Raw genomic sequence first — 13094 nt, 5'->3', positions numbered from 1 at the left:
TCTGGAGGTCCGTTCTTAACCTGAAACTGTTCTTAACCTGAGGTACCACTTTAGCTAATGGGGCCTACCACTGCTGCCACGTGATTTCTGTTCTCATCCTGAAACAAAGTTATTAACCCGAGGTCCTATTTCTGGGTTAGCAGAGTCTGTAACCTGAAGCTTCTGTAACCCGAGGTACCACTGTACATTCCATCTGTTGTGATTTACGGTGATTTCCAACTTATCATCTATTGTATTTCTGTGTTTCTGTTTACAATCATTATTACAGTTTGTTGTTTGTATCTTTGAATACTTGCAGTCACTCCCTCTAAATCAAGTGTCAACAGGATTGGAGGCAAGTGGAAGGTGAGAGATGTGGAGAGGGTTATTGGCTTGTTCTTGTTTTTCATGTATTTTGTGTTTTTTCATCTTGTACTTTTATGTTGTGAAGTGCCCTGAGATCTGCAGATGAAGGGCAATATACAAATTTAATAAATGATAACAATATAATAACATGCTTGAGGTTTGCAGAAATACAATTATTTTTTTAAAAAATAATCCTGAGAAAAGCCCTCTGAGGACTGAGATTGCTCAGTAGTCACAGAACATTTAGTAGCAATGGAGGGTGGGGAAGAATAAAATATAAGGGATGGGCGATGGAATTCCCTGCTTAAGAAGGACCAGGCTGCTTGGAACGCTCAATGGGGAGGATTCCCGTTAGGAGGTGAGGAACTACTGCAACACTTTGTTGCTGAACCCACTATGACAAACATGCATCAATAAGATAGGCTTGTTCATTTCCACAGAGCTTAAAAGGTAAAGGAACCCCTGACCTTTAGGTCCAGTCATAACCGACTCTGGGGTTGCGGTGCTCATCTCGCTTTATTGGACGAGGGAGCCGGCGTACAGCTTCTGGGTCATGCGGCCAGCATGACTAAGCTGCTTCTGGAAAACCAGAGCAGCGCACGGAAACGCTGTTTACCTTCCCGCCGGAGCGGTACCTATTGATCTACTTGCACTTTGATGTGCTTTCGAACTGCTAGGTTGGCAGGAGCAAGGACTGAGCAATGGGAGCTCACCCCGTCGCGGGGATTTGAACTGCCGACCTTCTGATCGGCAAGTCCTAGGCTCTGCGGTTTAACCCACAGTGCCACCCGCATCCCTCCACAGAGCTTAGGCGCCTGTAAAAGCAGCTGTTGTGTTGGCAGCTATGTAGCCTATTCCTGCCCTTGCTTTAGCTGCTGCAGTGCAAATGGGCAAAACAGCAACAAAAATTGTAATCCTATGCATGTCTACTCAGAGGTAAGCCTCCTAGTGTTCAATGGATGTGGATGGGAGACTTCTGGTAATGATACCACCTTGATTTCTATGATGGAAGAAGTGTGGGATAGAAATGTAAAGAAATAATACTAACTTTCGGTATAGAATAAAAAGGACAGCTATTTTCCTGAGAACGGGGGTAGTTAAAAAGAGTCAGACTGTCTGTTTAAAGGAATCAATTATTTGATTAAGGCAGGCATAGGCAAACTCGGCCCTCCAGATGTTTTGAGACTACAATTCCAATCATCCCTGACCACTGATCCTGTTAGCTAGAGATGATGGGAATTGTAGTCCCAAAACATCTGGAGGGCCGAGTTTGCCTATGCCTAGATTAAGGAAATGTAGACTCCCTATATATTATATCTAGGGTCTCAGGAAGACACAGCTAGTGCATTTTTCTAGTACATCAAAGGAAGTTAACTGATGAGTGTTGCTCAAGGACAGAAAGAAACTTCTCTTCTGCTGCAAAATTCCTTACTGGTAAGGAGAAATTTTCTCTGTGTTGTATTGCACAAGTGACTGATCCATTGTGGATGCTCCTGGCTACCTTTGAAATGCAGTCAGGTGACAGTGAGTTAAACTGACTAGACTGATCTGGTATGATGTTAATCTATAGCTGCATTCCTACACACACACACACACACTGCACACCTGCTTGGCAGCTGAGTCTATGAAGTCAATAGAATCTATTACTAAGCTTTCCCTGATATGTTACCACAGGAACATATAGGTGTTTTTTTTATCTCCTCTAACTGGAATGCACAGAACACTGTAAGAATCTCTGTTTTCATTTGCAAACAACCAAGCTTCTATCTCAAAGGCTGCAACAATAGCCTTGAAACAATAGCAATATCAGACAGAGAAATCTGAGAAACTGGATAGGGGAGAGATACCACAGAATCCCAGTAATGAAGGGGTATGTTTTCAGAGTGCTGCATAGTTCTTTAGCCTCTCCTGAGCACTGCCAGGAGCAAACTTAGCAAATATGCGCCCTTTCGATTAATGTACCCAGGACACAAATTCCAGGGTTGGTTTTTTCCTTGATGCCACATATAAACAATCTGAGTGACACCAGTACAGACAACAGACAACTGAACTTTTTGTTCTAATTGGTTTTTATTAAAAATGTTACATGCTCAAGCTACGGATTTTACACTCACAAACATTTTTACATTTCATTTCTGCTCACCCTTATAAAAATTACAAAGCTTTGCTACCTTTGGCCCAGACTGTTTTTTGTTTTAAAAAAAGACACTGTTGGAGTACATAAATAGAAATTTAAGTATAAATATGGTAACAAAATAAATGGATGTATGTGTTTAATAAATTAATCATAAATATTGTGTTGACAAGGAAGTGCTACATCAGGAAAATAATTATTTACAGAGCCATGCTACTATATACATACAAAACCCTTTGGGAAAGAATGTTATCCCATAGTAAGCTAGTTATTCACTAGAGGAAAATCTAACGGTAGTAAAAACTGTTATTTACAAAAAAAATAAATCCATGAAATAATACTCACAATTATATATTTTTAAAAATTTCATCATGTTAGTCTATAGAGATTTAAAATAACTGAATTATACCCAAAGCATCTCTTACAAGTCATAGATGGGATTTATCCATTAGGTCAAGGTGTGGAACCTCAGGCTGAGGATTTGGATTTGGCCCTCCGTGCCCCTCAGTCTGGCCCTTGCCACTCGCCTTAGGCCACGCCTTCTCTCCCTTGGGCACATCTTCACAGAACTTGCTTCACCCACTGAGTGTTTTCGTCTGGTTGGAATGTGAGCTATGATGATATCTGCCTGCCTGATCATCACAATTCCTTAGTACTAACCTTCTAATCAAATTCAGCCAGCCAGCAGATAGATGATACAAAAAAATAACCTATCAGGGTTTGGTTTTGTTTTTTGCTGAAGTAGCATGAAAGTATTTTAGTTACATAAAATTCTGGGTGAGGCAAAATCAGCCTCTGGTTATAGAATTGGTTACCTGTTCAATTGTTTTTACTCACTCCAGAGATTGCAGCCTTATCATACTTTTGCTCTTTCAACAAATAGCGTTTTGGAATTGTGCACGTGTTCTGCCTGATGAAGAACCCTGTGTAACCTGAAGGTTGGCCTACTCTTTTGGCAACCATCGTTCAGGTACTCTGAACTTCAGTTCACTAAACACTCAAAGGGGCAGCACAGCAAAGGGGTTGCTAGTTTCACCCCATTACCATTCTGGTCACTCTCTACAAGTTAGAGGGCAAATGTCCGAAGTGGGGAGCCTCAATTACTGATGGAGAACACCCACTGTGTGCTTGAGAACCCTGGAAAACCATGGTTCTAAAATGGGGGGGGAGCCTCCATGAGCACAGCAGACTCCCAACCAGATTCATGGATGGTAACTGGAATGGTGTCAGGGGACAGAGCTAGTGTGCATAGTGTTCCCGTATGTTTAGTCAACTCCATAGAGGAAAACCTGAAGAGGCTTGCTAGAACACAACTGCTTGTTAGTTTCATTTGTCCCATTCCCTGTGGTTCATGTGACCTCCTGTAGGGATCAAATATCCAAGGACAGAAATTGCATTTCAATAGTTAATATTCTGAAATCCAGTAGCAGAGGTTTGTGAAAAGATTGTGTGTTAAGTGTTGTCAGTGGTTACTTGTTTAGCTTCCTTTAACTGGCTGCTCCTCTTTAATTTCTGCCACTGATGTGTTTAAGGGTCTTGAAGAGAAGGACTTATCCCTCTTTGAATGAATTGCATTTGTTACATCTGTCATCAGGCCTCAGAGGTGAAGGAAGGAAGGAAGGAAGCAAGCAAGCAGTAAAGCAAAATATTCACGATCTTATCCCTCCAAGCATCCTTCAAGACAGAAGAAATACCTGCACGCTATGCATTTTTGTCATTCCTGAATTAAATGGCATATTTTCGAGGAAAGCTTTCTAAATACCGTGCCTGTGTGTCTGTAGTCTTCATGGTATTCGTATTGCCGGTTTGACAAGAAAGGGTAGCGCCGCATCTGAATGTAGCCATGTGTGAAATATCACTGCTAGAAATAATATCCTGCTGGCAGTGCTTTTTTTATGGAGCACAACTCACCTAAGGAGCACTTGTTCTCATTTCCCAAAACTAAGGCTTTTCACGGATACATCTGAGGTGATGCCAAAGGGATCCATGCTGTCAGTTTCAAGAGGGGGACTGAAAACTCCGGATTGCAAATGCTGCCCAGTGTCGCCGTAATCTCCAAAATCGGTTGACTCCACCGGCACAGTGTTGACCATTGGCAAGAAATGAGACAGTGGAAAGTCTTTCCCTTTATTTTGTTGCCTTTGCCTGGCAGTACTTAAGGACACCAAGACTCCATATTTCTTGGACTTGTAGATGTTGTAGCCATCTGGGCGCATCTCCTCTTCAAAGGAGCAATCCTCTGTAGAATAACTGAGCTGAGAGGAAGTGAAAAATATTGCACATTGGCTTTATACATTTTTTGCACTCTTAAATGGCATATGATGCAACAGTGTTTAGCCAAATCACCTGTCTTATGGAATAATCTATTCAGTGTGCTGTACGTGGGGCTACCTTTGAAGGTGACCCGGAAACTACAACTAATCCAGAATGCGGCAGCTACACTGGTGACCAGGAGTGGCCGCCGGGACCATATAACACCGGTCTTTAAAGATTTACATTGGCTCCCAGTATGTTTCCGAGCACAATTCAAAGTGTTGGTGTTGACCTTTAAAGCCCTAAATGGCCTCGGCCCAGTATACCTGAGGGAGCGTCTCCACCTCCATCGTTCTGCCCGGACACTGAGGTCCAGCACCGAGGGCCTTCTGGTGGTTCCCTCATTGTGAGAAATGAGGTTACAGGGAACCAGACAGAGGGCCTTCTCGGTAGTGGTGCCCGCCCTGTGGAACGCCCTCCCACCAGATGTCAAAGAGATAAACAACTACCCAGCATTTAGAAGACAACTGAAGGCAGCCCTGTTCAGGGGAGTTTTTAATGTGCGACACTTTAATATATTTTTAATCTTTGTTGGAAGCCGCCCAGAGTGGCTGGGGAAACCCAGTCAGATGGGCGGGGTACAAATAAATTATTATTATTATTATTATTATTATTATTATTATTATTTGGGAACCATTCTTCCATAGAGCTAAATTTGATACAGACTAGTGCAGGAAGATACAAGGAGTCATTTATAACCCAAACATGGAGAATGGAAGTGCTCCATGGAGTTATGAATAGGTGTGGTTCTGCTTTTATAGATTTATGCAGTAAGATTCAATTTGATTTCTCTTACTCTGCTAACTGGTTGTAAAGCAAGAACTGTTTTGAAGCCACAATGGCCCATCACAGCAACCCAAAGTTCCTAGCTGAGAAGGCTTGTTTTCGCTATGTAAACATAGCAAAAGCATTGCAGCTCAATGTGCACTTGAACCAAAGTTTACTGGAGTTCATGAGACACCACAGGCTACCAGAAGCTAAAGGCAAATAATAGGGGAAAGGTTCATGGTAAAACAGATTGCTGCATAGTTAAAGCAACTGTCATACATGTCTTGATTCTGATGAGGTTGCTGAACAGGCTGCCATTGCCAAGTCCTGACTGGATAACCTAAGTTGTGTCAACCTATCCCAACTATGCCCTATCAAGTTTGTGGTGTTAGACTCTAGGGGGATTTCTGTGTTTTATTGGAGTCCTAGGTGTCCTCTTCCATTTACCAGAACTTGATTTGCCTCTTTATATACTAGGGCAATGAAGCAATAGAGTTGACAACTAGAACACAAATGGAGAAAGATCTAACATGGGTTCGCCGAACACAGACTAAACACTATTTTGAGACCATCTCCATGATTATGGTGACAGCAGAGCACTTTCATCTCCATCACCATTGCATCAGCACAGCGGTATCCAGACAACATTTTTCAGGGTGCCCCTTCCAGTATTATGTGAGAGAACCATTGATATTTTAAAATATAAAATTTAAATGATAAGCATTTTTAAACAGTGTGCACACAGTCCCTGCAATGTGGCCAGCATTTAAAAATTAGACATGAACCATGTTTAGTAAGCTAACTTAATTGAAAAAATCCCTTTGACTTTGACAAAATGAGGATTTGTATTTTATAATGTCACAGAGTAAGAATTGGTTATGTAGTGTTAACATATATTCTGTGTATTGGAACCAAAAAATGTGCTAGCTAACACAGAAAGATTAGCACATAATAAAAGAAAAACAAACAAAAAACAAAACAGGATGGTGACTTTAGTCTGTTCCAGGTTCTCTGTGTCACTGCTGTTTTTCTTAAAACTCTGGTACTATTCTGGTTCGGTCATTAGAGGTGACTGAACTCTCTGTCAACTCAGAAGTATCGCTGATTGCGTCTGGGGCTTCGATGATAAGAGAAATGGTGTTCGTGCATGAACTCTTTACCTGCCAAGTCCCTGTGTCATACTTTCCCCCCTACACGTGTAACATATTATGCTGACAATCATTAAGAAGTAGAAGAGGCTAGAGCAGAATTCTCTTAATGACTAAATAGGCTTAAAGTGCAGCACTTCAGATGTGGACTGGGCTATCAGGCATGTGGAAAAACATGTTTTTGGTTTTTGTCTAGATTAGGGAAACATCTTGAGATGTGAGGCTGCTGCCATGCAAGTCACTTACGGTAACTGCCTTTAACTGTTGAGTTATTTCATTAATTTTCACACAGTCACAATGCAGAACAAAATTCAGTATGGCAATAACAGTTTGACTTGCAAGGCAGTCCTCAGGCATGTTTACAAAGAAATGAATTCTAAAGTGTTCAGAGGGGCTTATTTTCAAGTGTAGCTTTACTTTTTGTAATGTGAATGATACAGATCTATACAGAAACTATACAGTAGTACCTCAGTTTTCGAACGTCTCTGTTGATGAACATTTCAATTTTTGAACGCCATAAACCTGGATGTAAATGCTTCCATTTTCAAATGCACCTCAGAAGTTGAATGGCTTCCGCTGAGGTACCATTGTATTTTTCTCAATTTTCTCTATTAAATTTGCAGGCCCCCCTTTGCACCTTGGTTTTCAGATGTTTTGGAACTCAAACGGTCTTCCAGAACGGATTACATTTGAAAACTGAGGTACCACTGTAGTTTAAAAAGTAATGTTAGTTCTTAACCAAGAGGCAGTTTACAACAAGTTCTGTCACTATTTACAGACAGCAGCTTGAATGAGACCAAACTTAAAACCCGTTATTTATATCTGTGTTTACTGTTGAAAAATAACATTGGGGCATGTAAGATATGCACATTAGAGAGTTATGAATGGGGATGGAGATACTAGTATATCCCAAGGTCCCTGTTAAATTTCTATATTATCATCTGCTAGAAGACCACATAAACAGCACTTTGAAAGCATGATTGGACTAGATAGTACTTGTGGTCCCTTCCAACTCTACAATTTGTTGATTAGTTAAGCTCAAGTGAAAATAGCAGCACTGCCCAATATGCATTTACATTTCAATGCACTGATTTCAACAGGGCACCACCATCTATAAGTGTGATTTGAGCTGTTGTGCTGGTAAGCAGTTATATGATTATTGGGCTGGAAAGGGACCTTGGGGTCATCCAATCCAGCCCTCCTCAGTGCAAGATCTGTAACTGCAGGATGCAATGGCGACACCCATGACCAATGACTCTTTCGTCTCTGCTTAATACCCTCCAGTGAAGAAGAGACCACCACTCCCCGAGGCAGCCTGTTTTGCTGTCTTAACGTCTCAGGCCATTAGGAAGTCTCTCCTAACGTGTAGCAGAAATCTGCTTCCTTGCAATTTCCACCCATTATTTTTAATCCTTCCCTCTTGAGCAACAGAAAACAAGTCTGCTCCATTGTCTGACACCACTTCAGATATTTGAAGAGAGCTCTCATATCTCCCCTTAATAGTCTCTTCTCTAGGCTAAACATACACAGCACTTTCATGCCTTGCTCATGGGACTTGATGTCCAGACCCCTCACTATCCTGGTTAGATTAGGCTGATTGACCTACTTAAAACTGACTCAACATCAATAAAACCGCAGCAATCCACCTCACAACAAATCTGGTTTCCTACAGAGCAGAGTGCCATATATTCTTAAATTAGTCTTCTTATGAAGTTAACTAAATAAGAATGACACATATCAGACTTTGAGATCTGGTGCTGGTTATCTAGGGTGATTTTTCAGCAGCATCTCAGTTCTCAGATATACAAGGGTAGGAAAGAATACATTATCCTCCAAGTAGGTTATGTAGGCTTTTCAAACCGAATGGGGATTAGAGCTCTGTGGACCTTAGTGATATAGGCTGCAATTCAAGCCTGTTCCCTCCTGGTGGCGGCACTGAGCAGTCACCCTATCTGCAGCCCTGCTGCACACAGTAGCGGAGGCAGAAGCTCAGGGACAGGAAGATCACTGTGCCAGCTTGAAGTTGCTCATGGAGCAACATGGCCCAGTGCCGTCATGCTACAGCAGTGAGACTGGCTCAGGGTTCAATGAATCATGGGGTGGCTCCGCCCTGCTTGAAGGAATCCCCTCCCCCAGTGGCACTCCTGCCCACACACCTGGTAGAAGGCTGACTTAGACAGGAGAGCTCAGAGAAGGAACATTTCCACCGCTGCCACCCAGCGCAAGAGGGGGTTAGATTGCTCTGTTATCTGTTATCCTGGGCACATACACACCTCGGAGTAAGCCCCATGGGGATTTTCTTCTGAGAAAACATGCCCAGGATTGCACTGTTAGAGACATTAAAACTAAAGGTACCGTAATTGATTTTTGGAAATCTAGGCTTCAATCCTTCAATTTCCCTGTGCGCCTCATTGAATTCAATGGGAATTACTTTGGGCTAGATGTGTGTAGCTTTTGGCATGCAGTCTGTGCTCCACTGAAGGCCATGGCAAGACTGCAACTTCTGTCCTTAGCTCATGCCCTCATCTAAACACGGAAACGCTGTGTATCAACTGAATGAAAAAGGGTTGCGTAGAAGAGCTTAAGAATGCCCCATTACAATTGTAGCAGAGAGCCTGTAGATCTGGTGGAGGCAAATCAGGCAGCACTCTGCCCATCTCAGCCAGCCCCCCTTTGCCTGCCTTTGTACTTTGAACTGGTCCAGAGGGTGACCTTGGCTTTCGGCTTCTCCTCCTTAGTCGCTCTGTTGCCCTTTTAGGACTTGGCAGGGAAGAGGATGAGGACAAACCTAGAATTAGTTCTACCTGGCATTAGCTCTGCATCTGCCTATCATCAGTCTCCCTGCCTTCTGCCCAACAAGTCTCTGTGGGCATTGCATCAGCTACCACTGTGTAGACCAGCTTTTCTCCAACCTGATGCCTCTCCAGATGTTTTGGAATAGCTGTGCTGGCTGGGGCAGGTGGAAGTTGTAGTCCAAAGTGTCTGGAAGTCACCAGGCTGGGGGAAGACAGCTGCAGACACTATAGACAAACTTTTGAGTCCATCACAGGTTCCCTCAACTTCAGTTAAGAAAGCAACAAAAGGCGCCGATTTCCTTCACCAATAGCTAGATTTCTACAAAACCACACCTAGATTTCGGGAGCTGGGGTGGGAAGGAATGCATTTGCTCTTAAAAGGAGCAATCTTTGGCAGATTATCTGCAGAATAACCTGAAGAGCAAGACGATTTTGTGCTAATTTAGTAATTCCATGCAATAAATATTTGGCATATATCCCAGTCCAATTGGAGAAATTTAAGCCCATGATTAACTGTCCCATCAAATTCACTGGAATTTATAAGTCCTTAACTTTGACCAAATCACGCCAAGTTATTTCAGACCAAGATTGAATAATGCCTTTTCTAGCTTTAAACATCGGGAATCATGTGTTGGTGCAAAAAGTTACACCTTCACATACATGATCCTAATCAAAAACAGGATAAAAAGAGTAAGAAATTGGAGCTGGAACAAATGTTATGTAATAAAGATCTCAGGGTGCAAACACCTTCCGTAATGTTATGGTGTGATGTGCTAGTTGTATTTTGACATGGGAAGCCCTGCTCAAATCTCTGTTTAGTAGGGCAGGCTTACTGGGTGGCCTTGGGTACATCCTTATCTCTCAGCCTCACCTACCTTAAAGGTTGCTGTGAGGACAGAATGAGATAAAGATCAACCATCCAGCCTGGAGCCCCTTTAAATAGTTCAGAAAAGAAATCTAAACAAATCGTAAATCTTAGTAGTCAAAATTCTGGAATGCTGCTGGTTCTGCCACTATTCATAGAGAAAAAAATACACAGAGTAAGTGCAAAGAAGAAGCTATTCCTCCATTTCCTCTTTTGTCCAGTTCAAAGTTATTGTTATTACCTTAATGGTTATTTTATGACCGTGCTACCTTAATCCTATCCAGCGTGGACTCTTCCCTTTGCCTGAACCTTATCACCAGCGAGACTGGAGTTCCCAAATTACCTCGTGGTTGGATTTTAAAAATTCTTTCTGTTGCCTAAGCACAGAGCCCAGAGCTTAACTAATTAATAATAATAATAATAATAATAATAATAATAATAATAATAGGTTTCCTTTCAAACCCGTTTAAGAGCGTGGCGCGACGTGTTTAGACTGCTTTGTTGTGTGGGAGTAAAATAAATTTGGCCAGGCTGCTATTGTTTTGTCTGGCCCGGGAGCGCTGGATACAAATCGCCAGAAGCCGTTGTGGGGGCGAATGCATGCATGCAAAACCCTCCCCCCCGGGGGTTCTCGGCGTGCCTAGGTCGAGGGCCCCCCCCGCCGCAACTTACAAGCCCGCGCAGCCTTCCCTCCGCTTCCATGCAGAGGTAGCGAGAGCTTTCCACGCCCTTGATCGCCACCGTACGAACGGACACAGCTCGGATCTCCAGCAAACCTGCGCAGCGAAACAAAACGCAGCGTTAGTACGCGGTGAGGTGAAGACGGGAAAGTTGGCTCTGCGGGAAACAACCTCTCCCTCTCTAGCGCGCGCGGCTTTGCAAGCCCGTCGGTGTTTTAGATCCCTGTCCCAACCTGCACTCACCTATCCCCCCCCCCCAGATACACATCAAGGACCCACACATTGGCATAGCCAGGATTTTATGGGGGGGGGGGCAGGACACCAACCTGTCACCATCCGCTGTCCGGCTCTGTCTAGCAGATTCGGAATGAAATATCTCAATAGCAATTGTTTTAAATTCTTTTCTTTTGTCCCCAAGTACTCAGAAAAAATGTGTCAAATTCTTTGTACTTTTATTTTTTTAACATTTAGTTAAGTATTTATTACTTGATCTAGCGGGGTCAGCTGACCCCCCCTCCCGCCCCCGCCCATGGCTCAGGAACCGAAGAAGAGAAGTGGCCCTGCAAGATTGCGCGGCGCTTTGGCGAGCCCGGTTACTTACTATGCAGATTCTGGGCGCTGGCGCCGTCCACTCGGCCGTCGCTGTTGATCCTCAAGAAATAGCTGAACGAGCTGTGTCTGCCGGCGGTGTAGAGGTGCCTCAATCTTATGGCCTCTCCCCAGCCATAGTTGACATGTGGTCCAGCATCGGTGAGGGGCAGGGACCGGGCGAGCGTGACCAAGCAAAGCCCCACCAGAGCCAGGAGCGCGCCAGCTTTGCGCAAAGTCGGCCACATCTTTCGGCGAGGAGAGGAGTTCCACCGCAGCGCAAACGCAGGCAGAGGCGCAAAGGTTCCCGCGGAGAAGAAGAAGACCGAGGTGGCCAAAAAAGACAGGGCGGGGTGGTGGTGAAGCTCAGGGCTTTGGGAGCGACTTGCTTCAGGAGCGATTGCAGGAGAGGCAAAGCCAATCCGTGGCCTTTTATAGGTCTCCTTATCAGCCCAATCGATAAGGCTAATTCCAATATAGACACTGCTCCATCGCAGGACTAGGGCCAATACCCGCCCCGCTGGATCGATAAGGATTACATCACAAGCCCCGGGACACCCCTTCGGGTTGCATTTCTCCCGCGCGCATTATTTTATTGCCAAAGCAATTCGCTGACCGCTCTTCCAGCGTGGCTTTAAAAAACGCGCACGACGAGCAAAGTTTTCGGAAGACTAGCAAGCGTGCTTCCAAAGCTAGGATCAGAGGGAGGAGAAATGGGTGCGCGGGAAGCGAGAAAGAAAACTTTGAAAAGCCGAGTGCACCAGGAGGCGCGAAGAATAGGAAGAGCGAGGAAATCAATGGAGAAATGGAAGTGAGAGGGGAGATCAAAGGCAGCAGAATTCACCCGAGACGTTCCAAATTCTTTCCGGGAGGAGGGTTTGGGTGGGGGCGTTGACCCTCCCTCCCCCTCAATCTGTTCGCTTTCCCCAAAACATATTCCCACGACCCACTCCTTGCAAAAATGCAAGCAATTTCATATGTGTTGAGAAAGGGCTGCTTTGAATTTCGCCCCTTTTATGGACGAGAACCCCGGCGCCTTTTTTAAAATACCCCTTCCCCGTGCTGCTAAGGCAACAGCAGATCACCCTTTTCCCATTGGCATCTCTGGAAGTGGCGTGAGCGAGGCTGGCCCGGTCGCTCATTGTATCCCGCCAGAGACCACAGAGCTTGAAAAAAGGCCGGCTGGAGAAAGTATAAATCTCAATGGAATTTACTAATGACCCGGAAAATCGCCCACTTAGGGGGCGGGGAGGTTGCCTCGCCTTTGTTCCACAAGGTGGCCAGAAGCGCGTTGGCTGATGCAACGCCTCCCAAGATTGCAAAGCAAGGGAATCCCTGCATCCGTGCCTCTCCTCAGGGGTGAAGGAAAGAGCAAGCAGCACGTATTTGTATAGATGTCTAACCTCCTTCCTTCCTTTTCTTCCTTTCTTTATTGCATTCATATCCCACCTTTCCTCA

General features: G+C 44.2%; 1 protein-coding gene across 1 annotated transcript; it reads right to left on the bottom strand.

The window, feature by feature from the left end:
* Nucleotides 1–4267: 4267 nt before the first annotated feature.
* FGF19 (fibroblast growth factor 19) lies at nucleotides 4268–12812 on the bottom strand. Its single transcript, XM_053388798.1, has 3 exons — nucleotides 11650–12812; nucleotides 11041–11144; nucleotides 4268–4734 (listed from the first exon to the last, which is right to left on the bottom strand). Exons 1-3 carry the CDS (start codon nucleotides 11882–11884, stop codon nucleotides 4408–4410), a joined length of 666 nt encoding a protein of 221 aa, XP_053244773.1. The 5' UTR covers nucleotides 11885–12812; the 3' UTR covers nucleotides 4268–4407.
* Between the last annotated feature and the right edge of the window lie 282 nt (nucleotides 12813–13094).

This window comes from Podarcis raffonei, chromosome 1, assembly GCF_027172205.1.
Source record: "Podarcis raffonei isolate rPodRaf1 chromosome 1, rPodRaf1.pri, whole genome shotgun sequence".
NCBI lineage: Eukaryota > Metazoa > Chordata > Lepidosauria > Squamata > Lacertidae > Podarcis > Podarcis raffonei.
This window is presented reverse-complemented; position numbering and strand designations above follow the sequence as displayed.

Excerpts from the sequence above, each read along its gene's own strand:
- FGF19 (XM_053388798.1), bottom strand. The coding sequence starts at position 11,884 with ATGTGGCCGACTTTGCGCAAAGCTGGCGCGCTCCTGGCTCTGGTGGGG. Across the intron at positions 11,145-11,649 it reads CAGCGCCCAGAATCTGCATA|GTTTGCTGGAGATCCGAGCT; the intron begins GTAAGTAACCGG and ends TTCGCTGCGCAG. Across the intron at positions 4,735-11,040 it reads AGGGAAGGCTGCGCGGGCTT|CTCAGTTATTCTACAGAGGA; the intron begins GTAAGTTGCGGC and ends ACTTCCTCTCAG.